This window comes from Rhinolophus ferrumequinum, chromosome 11 (assembly GCF_004115265.2).
Source record: "Rhinolophus ferrumequinum isolate MPI-CBG mRhiFer1 chromosome 11, mRhiFer1_v1.p, whole genome shotgun sequence".
NCBI lineage: Eukaryota > Metazoa > Chordata > Mammalia > Chiroptera > Rhinolophidae > Rhinolophus > Rhinolophus ferrumequinum.
In genome coordinates, this window is record NC_046294.1 from 10,975,751 (window position 1) to 10,985,589 (window position 9,839).

At 39.8% G+C, this 9,839-nt stretch overlaps 1 protein-coding gene across 2 annotated transcripts in view; it reads right to left on the bottom strand.

Annotated features, from left to right (window-relative positions):
• Positions 1–7,555, bottom strand: part of ZFP91 (ZFP91 zinc finger protein, atypical E3 ubiquitin ligase) — a 37,457-nt gene extending 29,902 nt beyond the window's left edge. Inside the window, exons 1-2 of one of the 2 annotated variants that reach the window (XM_033119930.1) lie at positions 7,022–7,555; positions 2,153–2,181 (exon numbers count right to left, since the gene is read on the bottom strand). In XM_033119930.1, coding sequence (XP_032975821.1) covers positions 2,153–2,181; positions 7,022–7,377 — 385 coding nt within the window. In that variant the 5' untranslated portion in view covers positions 7,378–7,555. The remainder of the gene's footprint in view (positions 1–2,152; positions 2,182–7,021) is intronic. The other variant, XM_033119929.1, reaches the window with a different exon arrangement.
• Between the last annotated feature and the right edge of the window lie 2,284 nt (positions 7,556–9,839).

Sequence of the window (9,839 nt, forward strand, 5' to 3'; positions counted from 1 at the left end):
TGAAAACTATTCTGGAATAACAGAGTATCTCTGAGACATTAACTGACAAGAAAAAGAGAGGAACTGAGGTGAATTTTAAATATTAAACAGCAAAGGAAAAAGTGACTACTACATCCTCTATTTATTCACTGATCTAGTTGTATAAATGTATGTGAGATACGGTTTTTATGTACTGTTCATAGAGCTGAAAGCTACAGTAATAGGTAAATTAATGAAGAGATGGAGATGGGACTTGGAGAATATCTATTTCTCTAAAATTTTACAAACTTGCATTGAGTGCTCACTGGATGCCAGATATTGGAATTATTTGCAATAAAAGAAGATAACTTGAATTCAAACCCTGAGCTCTAGAGCATTTAATTGGTGGATTACAGAGGGATTGATTTCAAGACTGAATTACCCACAATGCAGTTTTAACCTCTCCACGGCCATACTACTGTTTAAGAAGTAGTTGCCAACTTCTGGTTTAAGACATCTACACAAAGAGCAATTAATTTCTCCCAATAGCGGTTCAAAATATCAACCACATTCTGCACGTTCTCCTCAAGGCAACCCAAAATAATCTTTAGACATACTCTTTAGACACACAAAGTAATTTTAGCTCTGATAAAGGCAGGCTGGGATTTTTGTTTTTTTGTTTTAATAAGAACTGCTCTGGTACTTGATTGCCACCTGTCTCAACATTTCCCCCACACATCATAAAATTTCCAAAATGATGTCTGAATAAGGAACACAAACCCTTCCATTCTTGGCAGACACACCCTATTTTCCAAGTAAAAACACCAACAAAACCAAGAACTTGTTAGACAAAATAGTCACGCAAAACTTCCTACACAAAAATTTGCTTAGTACAAAGTATTTCTGCTTGGTATAGTATGAAATACTATAAGCCTCAGATTCCAAAATTTAGAGGGGAAAAAAACAAACCTGAACACTGGTATCCAATTATTTACAAAACAGCCACCACTTCAAATCACTGGTTCCTAATCATACTTCTAAACAACATAAAATACAAGTTTTAAACTTGCCTTATACATATTCTCAAAGCATTCTTTGTGTGTATGTGTGTGTGGAGAGAGAGAGAGAGGGAGAAAGGGAGATGGAGAGAGGAAGAGGGGGGGGAAGGAGAAAGGGGGAAAAAAATAGCGGAAAGGGGCAGAGAGGGAGAGAATATGAATGAATGAATAAATTAACCAGTTACCCCTCAGTTATTAAGTAGATTCCTGTCAAGACTGGGCCAAGATCAGACATAATAAGTGAAATACGCTTAAAAGCATATTTGTTCCAGTTTTAAGAAGGATGCTATATATTTAAACTCAGAATCAAGGAACACAGCCAATAACTAGAAAAAATAATGAAATGAAGGAGCAACTGGCCCAACATGACAGGGTCAATTTTAATAACCCAATCTGCAAAGCCAGAATTAAGTCTTTTTTAAAAAATGTTTAAAAAGAAAAAATGTTTAAAAAGAAGTAGCTTCCCTTCATAATTTAGATAAACAGAAGACAACATACAACACACATATATGGTTTGCTAAAACTTGAAAGAGAAATAACCCAACGACCCCATTTAATTATTCACCAGGCTGAAATCTTAGAACACATTTCTTTCCACATTCTTCAAAATGCATTCATAATTTGAGTCTCTACCAGCATTAAGATTTTGTCTACACTTTATGTATTGTGTATCATTCTTTGTTAATGAAAATAAATAGCTTTAAAAATTGCAATAAGCTGACATCAAATAATTTGCTTTCCACTAGGTTTCTAAATAATGCCAAAATGTTCCACTTGCCCAAAGCTGCTGTTATCTAAATAGGATCTATCTACTCCAATAATTCTTTACTAAATAAAAGTCATTTTTAAATGGGAACAATTTGAATTATCAAGCTGAAGTTCATTCTATTTTCTATCAGATTATAAAATAATCAGTGTAGGAGGAGGAGGGATGGTAGAAGAGGGTAAAACAGGGCAAATATATGGTGACAGAAGGAGAACTGACTCTGGGGAGGTGAACACATAATGCAATATACAGATGATGTATTATAGAATTGTACACTTGAAATCTGTCACCCCAATACATTTTAATAAATAATAATAATAATGATCAGTGAGTGTAATGTACATGAGACATAGGAATAACCAAGTCTTACCTTTGTCAGTTGTTACTTTTTCTACACATCTGAAAAAAATAAGAATCAAGTATTAAATGAACAATCTTGCACTTTCTTACAAATATTTATCTCTTTCAGGCTCATCTATAGTGACGCAGAAAGCATCTAATGCAATGTTTTCCAATAGAATCTTCTGCAATGATGGAAATATTCTGCAGCTGCACTGTCCAATATGGTAGTTGCACGTGGCTACTAAGTACTTGAAATAGCTAATATAATTGAGGAACTGAATTTTTTATTTTGATTAATGTAAACTTAAATAGCTATACATAGCTATCATATCTCACAGCATACAGCTATAGTATCATTCAAAACAGTTGTTTCTAACTGTAAAAAGATATCAAGAACAAGAAAATATTACTAATTTTGTTATACTAAGTGGTTATATAAGAAAATGTCCTTACTTTACACAAGTGCAGTTAACTAGAAGTGAAATGAAATAATGTTTGAGATTTCCTCTTAAAATACTTCTTGACAAAAGAAAAAGGGTAAAAGGGATAGAGGTGTAGCAAATATGGCAAAATCTCAGTAATTGTTAAATCTACCTGCTAAACAATAGGGTTTCATAATACTATTTTATCTATTTTATATTTGAAAATTTTCATAATAAAAATGTAATGAACCTAAAAGGAAACTCTAATATTATCATTTGTTAAACCCAAAGTCAAACTCTATTTCAAAAAAGGCAACAAGATTAGACCTCAGAAATAAACATCACTTGCACTTTACAAATGAGACAGCCACAATAAAGAGTTTAATGTGTTCTAAAGTACTGACTTAATTTGTTTTTAATTTGGGAAATTTCTATCATATGTAACTGTTGAGTACAGTATAATGAATCCCCCTTTATGCCCATTACCCAATCACATAAACACCCCTTAGATCTTTACCATAAAGATGTCATACAGGATCTCTGAGCAGTACAAAGTTTTCTGACAATAAACCTAATACAAATGAAGACTCTTACGTTACAAAAGAATATCCAAGCAAATATAGAAGCCACAGCATAACACAAATTCTGTTCTCTTTAGAAAAAATAGCTTCCATTTTTTCATTTCAAATTTAAAAAATATGGAATTATATTTTTAGTATTGTAACTTTATTTTAAATTGTATCACCAATGACCTAATTAGCAATTAATAAAAGATAACTGCTAATCATCTTAATTCTAAATAAAAAGTACAGAAATAACTGCTAAAATCTGAAACAGAATAAACTTTCTGAAAATCTTTGGAATTGTTTCAATGTTTCTACAACCCTATTGATCACCGTATAAGAAAAACTCAGGATTTCGTCTTGTACATCTGAAGCCTTCTCCAAAGAGCTCTAAGTTTTTTCAATTCAGAATATTACTGCCTCTTCATTCTCACTATCCATGATCCTCTTTTCCTTATAAAACAGCAAAGTGTCACCCAAAGGTTTACTACCATTTTACTTTTATGAAGAAAATAAACGAAAAATGAAATTTCATATACCAGAAAATAGAGCAGTATTTTTCTTCATTTGTAACCCACCTGAACCTGAAGGAGTAGCTCTAAGAATACTCAGTTTTAGTCAATATGGTTACTCAACAGCTAAATTAGAAGTTTAAAAAAGTATTTAATGGGGTTTTAAATTCTGATAAACCAGGACTTATTGGTAGAATTAAAAGCCTTTTTGCATTTTAACATAGCTTAACAATTATGAGTAACAAACAATTTGTGGAATATTTTTTTAAAAAATGTAAATGAGCATATAAATATCTGAATTTGAAATACAAGAATCTTAACTCTAGGATTTATTGGCTAAAAGACAGCAAATGATGAGCCTAGAGACTACTGATACATAACTTTTCTTCAAATTTGGTTTCTTTTTCCTTACTATTAGCCTGTAAGTTTAAATTTATAATGACTAGCATTTAACTTTATGCCTTTCTCTTAAGTACATTCACTAAAAAATTTTAATTTCCTATAACAAAGATATCCTACTGTTCTCATTAACAATCTGAACATTTCAACGCAAATGGAAGTTGTTATAAGTTTAAGAAAGTTTATAAAAACTGGAACCTAATTATCATCTAACTATAAAGCGCATTTCACAAATCATAAATTATCAGTTATAGAAGAAGCAGATTTAAAGAGGTTAAGTGACTTGCCCAAGGTTACTTACTGAGTAGTAGAAACTGAGACCTGAAACTGTCTGCTTCAAGTCCAACGCTTTTTCTACTATGTTATTTTGCTTTCTAATAGGAAAAGAGGTTTCAATTAATCCAAACCTCTATATTTATTGACCTTTCAAGCTACTGTACACTTTGCTGTTTCTTCAATCAAGAGAAACAAATGTAGGTTAAATAGTTGATTACTGGTCATTTTTAGGGGACAGTGTTGGGTCTATGAAAAAAAAAATCACCTGAATGGAACAAGTAATTAACACAGAGATTAAATCTCTTCCTTTTTTAAAAATCGTCATAATGTTATTTGGAAAACAGACATGTCAAGGTCAGAAGGCACTTGACCAGGGTTCAGTAAACTGAGATACTCAAAAACTCTTGAAATGTCTTAAAGGATTAAATTATACTTCCTACTTAGTTTTCAAATTTATTTTTATCACTCTGAAAATCTGTAAACCAGGCACACATTTGATAAACCTCCACTAATCAATGTCTCTCCCCCTTATACTGCAAGGTCCTTAAAGACGAGGTCCATGTCTCAAGTTATCTTTATAAATCCTAGCTCAGCACAATACCAGGCCCAGTAACTGCTCAATCAAGGTTTAGCAAGCGGAAATGCTTTAAGACTCCTCTGATTTCCAGGGCATACAGTAAATTGAAAATGTATAACAAAAAATTACTACCATGTTTCCCCGAAAATAAGACCTAGCTGGACCATCAGCTCTAATGCATCTTTTGGAGGAAAAATTAATATAAGACCCACTCTTAAATTTTAATATAAGACCGGGTATAATACAATGTAATACCAGGTCTTATATTAATTTTTGCTCCAAAAGATGCATTAGAGTTGAATGTCTGGCTAGGTCTTATTTTCGGGGAAACATGGTATGAAAATTATAACGATCCGGTCAAAATTACCTAATCTAAAATACATAATCAAGAGATAGTTCTGAGTCTAAAGGAAGGTAAAAGAACACTAATACAGTGCTACCTCGGTTTTCAAACGTAATCCGTTCCGGAAGACGGTTCAAGTTCTGAAACGTTTGAAAACCGTTTCTTTTATGATATTAGATGAAGAAAGGACACTAAGACTATACTCCTTTCCTCCCCACAGTAATGTTAAGGAGAAAAAACTGAAAGAATTTAATTAAGTCATCTTTATCCAAGTTTGACTGTTGTAACATTTATATTATGGAAGTAAAAAGACTCAGTTAGTACTTTTTGGGCAAGAGTTACGGGAAAAAAAAATAAACCATGACAGTGGGTAAAACTACTACTCTACGTATAATTATCTTGAGATCTTTCTATAAGCAAAGCTGGTGGACCGGTGGGAGGGAAATGTATCAAGGTATATTTAACTCTCAAATGGGTAGGTGAGAATGGAAGGGAACTTAAAAAATACATTAAGTTATTAACCTTCCTATGTATGGTAATAAGAAAAAACAGGAAAAAAAATCCAATTTGGCAAAATTTACATGAAAACACACCACTTATACCTCTATCACGTCACTATCACTCAAACCAATAGCTTTGTGTTAAGTGCTTCATATGCTGTATCTAATTCTCACAAACGAATCTTAGAGGGATTAACATTATGTCCAATAGATGAGAAAACTGCGGTACAGACTGTTTTTAAGAAATTTGTCCAAAGGATTTGTATCCAAATGAGGCTAATGATGTGTTTCAAATTTTAACAAATGTGTTTCAAATTGTAAATCTACTGGGTCTGATACTAGCCAAATCTTGCCACATTCTGTTGGTGGTGGAACTTTAAACTCAGATTCCCTCCACCTTCAATTTTCTCTGCTTTTACTAATGTTTTTCACTTGACAAATGATGTTTTCAGTAACAAATTAAATGGCTAATGTAATTAATTTCCAGAATTTACAAATACGTGTGCTTCAGCGTTTTCAATACAAGGAACACTGTTTTAATAATTTTACATATTTATGTTTCTGGTTCCTCTACTATCTCTGGGAAATAAAGGAATTCCTTTCAGATTAGTGTAATTTTAAGGATGAAGTTTCTACATAAAAATATATGCAAAAACAAACAAAAAAACATATGCTACTAGGTAAAAACTAAAAAACTAGTACCTCTCTAAACTTGTTATATGAAAAACTACACTTAACAAAACTGAGAGAGCCACGCACGTTTTCACCATACTAGTAAGCACCAGATTTCTAAAACGAGTGAAAAGTGATGTGAAAATTTAGTGAAGTGAAAAAAAGCTACATAAAGAGACTAGTGCAACGGGCTGTTGAACCACTTAAAGGGAGGAAGGGACGGACGCAGTTCTGAAGGCTAAGGCTGCGCCGTCGGTTTCTTAATGGGGATGTGATGTAATACTGGAGAACTGCCGTAAGAGGGAAAGGGCCAGGCTGACAAAGGGAGTGCAGGTGCCAGAGTGCGGGACAAGCGTGCGGCGGCTGGGAACGGATGAGTCACTAGGGAGCAGAAGAGGTGTAGCCTACAAAGAGCGAGTTCACAGAGTGGGGAAGTGGCTCGACCGAGGACACGAGGAGAGGGCCAGAGAGTGATAAGACAGCTACCGGGGAAGCAGTGTCACATCTGGCGTGCGAGCCGGCAGGGGGCAGAACAGGCACGATGTCACGTGGAGTGGGCGCTACGGGAGCCGAGAGGGTGGCGTGAGGACCGAGGGGGGTCTTTCCCACCGCCTGAAAGACTGCGTTACTCACAGGAGTCGCGGACTCTTCTTGCCCTGAGCTGGAGACGGGGGCTTCGCGGCCTGAGACTGCTGCCCTGGGGCGTCCGGAGGCCTGGCGCTGGGGCTGCTCCTCCGCCGGCGGGGATACTCGGCCTTCCTCCGGCGGGACACAGCGGCAGCAGCGGCGGCGGCAGCCGCCGCAGCGGCCCGGCCCCGGTCCCGACCTCCCCTCAGCACGCGGCTGCTAGTAGTCCCCGCGGGCGCCGCCGCCGCCGCCTCAGGGGGCTGCTGTTGGGGCTCCTCTGGAGCCGCCTTGGCCACCGCCGCCTCTCCCCCTTCCTGGTCCTGCCGCTCCGGGGGTCTCGGCTCTTCCGTCTCCCCCGGCATCGGGGCTCGTCCGTCCCCCACCCCCTCGTCCCAGGAGGCGGAGGCGGAGGCGGAGGCGGCGGCGGCCGCGGCGCTGCTCCCCCCGCCCCCCTGCCTCCCGGAGCGTCCTGCTTACTCTCCCTCTGCGCTCCTCTCCCCCCTCCCCTCCGCCTGGCTCCGAGGGCGCCCCCCCCGCCCCCTGCCACTCAAGGGCCGCTACTGCTGGCGGAGCGCGCGCGCCCCCCCGACACAGACGCTCAGCAGGCCAATCGGAGAGGAGGAATGGTTTCCTCGTCCCGCCCCCCGCAGTCTCTCACGCAACGACGTACCGGATTTTCCCTTCAACCAATCAGGAAAGGCCTCCAACGGAGCGCGCGAGGTTTCCTTCCCCGCACACCCGTTCTCACCGTTAAACGGCTGCGTCTCGCGACAATCCTAAAGTGACCTTTTTCCACCCTCCGGAGCTCCACGCGCGTTAGGGGCAGTAGGAGGGGTAGGTCTCCCGAGGAGGTTGGTGGGAAGAAAACGCACCTCTTTCCCCGCCTCGCGCGCACCCTGGAGTGGCTGCGCGCGCACCTGCCTCCCTAAGGAGCCGCTAATGACACAAGGGCTGTAGTCTTCCTTAAGCCAGGGAAGTAGCCTCGGCGTTCTTCTGCCCCACCCTGATCCCACTTTCCTGTAGGTGGCCTTTCTGACCCCAGCGCTGCCAAGTCTTGCAGGCAGAAAGGGGAAATTTTTTGAGCTGTCGCTTTTCCTTTAAGAAAAAAAGCCCCGTCCGCTGCCGGATGAAAGTCTCTTAAAAAAATGGCGGCAGTAGAACAGAGGCGGGGTCGTGAGGGCAAGGAGGACCCGCCTTTTCGGCGCATGCGCATGGTTAACTTGGCCAAAGGCATCTTGGGAGATGAAGTCCTACTTACCCTATGCTTTAGAAAAAAAGATAGGAAACCAGAGGAAAAGAGGATGCTGGGGAGTTTCTGACTGGTGCACGGTGGGGAAAGTAATTTAGTGTTTCCACTGGGTTTACTTTTCCATGGAGGGTGTGTTTCCGGGTTAGGGCGCGACGCCTGCGCAGACCCTTCCGCAAAAGTTGAGCCCGTTCCTGATCCGGTTTTCCTGGGAAGATTTTCCCTACTTTTTTATTTGTCGTTGGCGAAGCATGTATGGGGTGGTCATGTAACAGCCCTTACCTTGGTTTTGGTTACATGGCACCTCCTCTGGGGCTAGCATTCATATCAGCAATATTCGTCTCGTCATCCTGTGTCTGACCTACTAACCTGTAAGCCCCTGGAGGTCAGGGACAAAATGGTTCCGTCGAGTCCTGGGGGCCCTAGCAAAATTCCCACCACATTTGATTCTTAATAAAAGTTTGCGGAAAGAATTGTGGAGTTGCGTTTCTACCAGACATTGTCGAGACCACGGAGCTGGCGTTGGCTGCTTAAGTTGGCTGTGGTCCCTGGGCTGAAGGGAAGTTGTTAGTATGACCGGAGTCACCAACCCGGAGAAAACTGAACGCCTCCCTCCCCGCCCCTCCCTCCCCTCCCTCCCCTCCCTCACCTCCCCTCCCTCACGCTCCCAGCTCAGAAGCCACCTGGTTCTACGGTTTTTAAATGTTTCTGCTGCACAGGAAGCAAGGCCAGATTAGCAGCTTTGTCAGAATTTCTCTTACGTCCACTAGCGTGTGCAACTAAATCGTCCTAAAGCGTTAAACGGGAGTTTCCATTTGCTTATTTACAAGTTGGCATTTGGTGATGGCAGTGGGCCTCTCACATTCTTTCCTTTCTTCCTTTCATCCATTATAATCAAGGAGTGATTCGCAGAACCAGTTTCTTACCCCTGGAAAATAAAGTATCCGGAGGTAAAATGCCTTCAAGAAAGCGGATGGAAACAAGATCTGGGGATCCAATTCTGAATTTCACATTAATCATTCAGTTAAACTGCAGACACAGTCCAATATTTGCAAGCCAAGTACTGAAGTGCATTTTTCCTTCCAGTGTCTTGGCTAAGTTACCACTTCAGATTAGGCAAATGTTTTCTATTTTCTATTGAGTGTTTTTGCACTTTCATGGGGCTAATGGCATTTCAATTGTAAAAACTGGCGCAGTGTGGATAGGAATTTTTTCAAACTCATGTTTGCAGTGAGCAGACTTTTGGAACAGCACTGACATCCAATGGCTGCTCAAAGTAATGCAGAGTGGGAATCTCCATTAAAGTCTTTTTATTACATTTATTGGGGTGACAATGGTTAGTAAAATTACATAGGTTTCAAAGGTACATCTGTATAATACATCATTTATATATTACATTGTGTGTTCACCCCAAATCAGTTCTTCTTCCATCACCATATATTTGACCCCCTTCACCCTCTGGTAACCACTGAACTGTTGTCTGTGTCTATGAATTTTTGTTTGTTTGTTTATTCCTTTGTTGCTTTCAGTTTTATATACCACATATGAGTGAAGTCATATGGTTCTCGATTTTTTCTG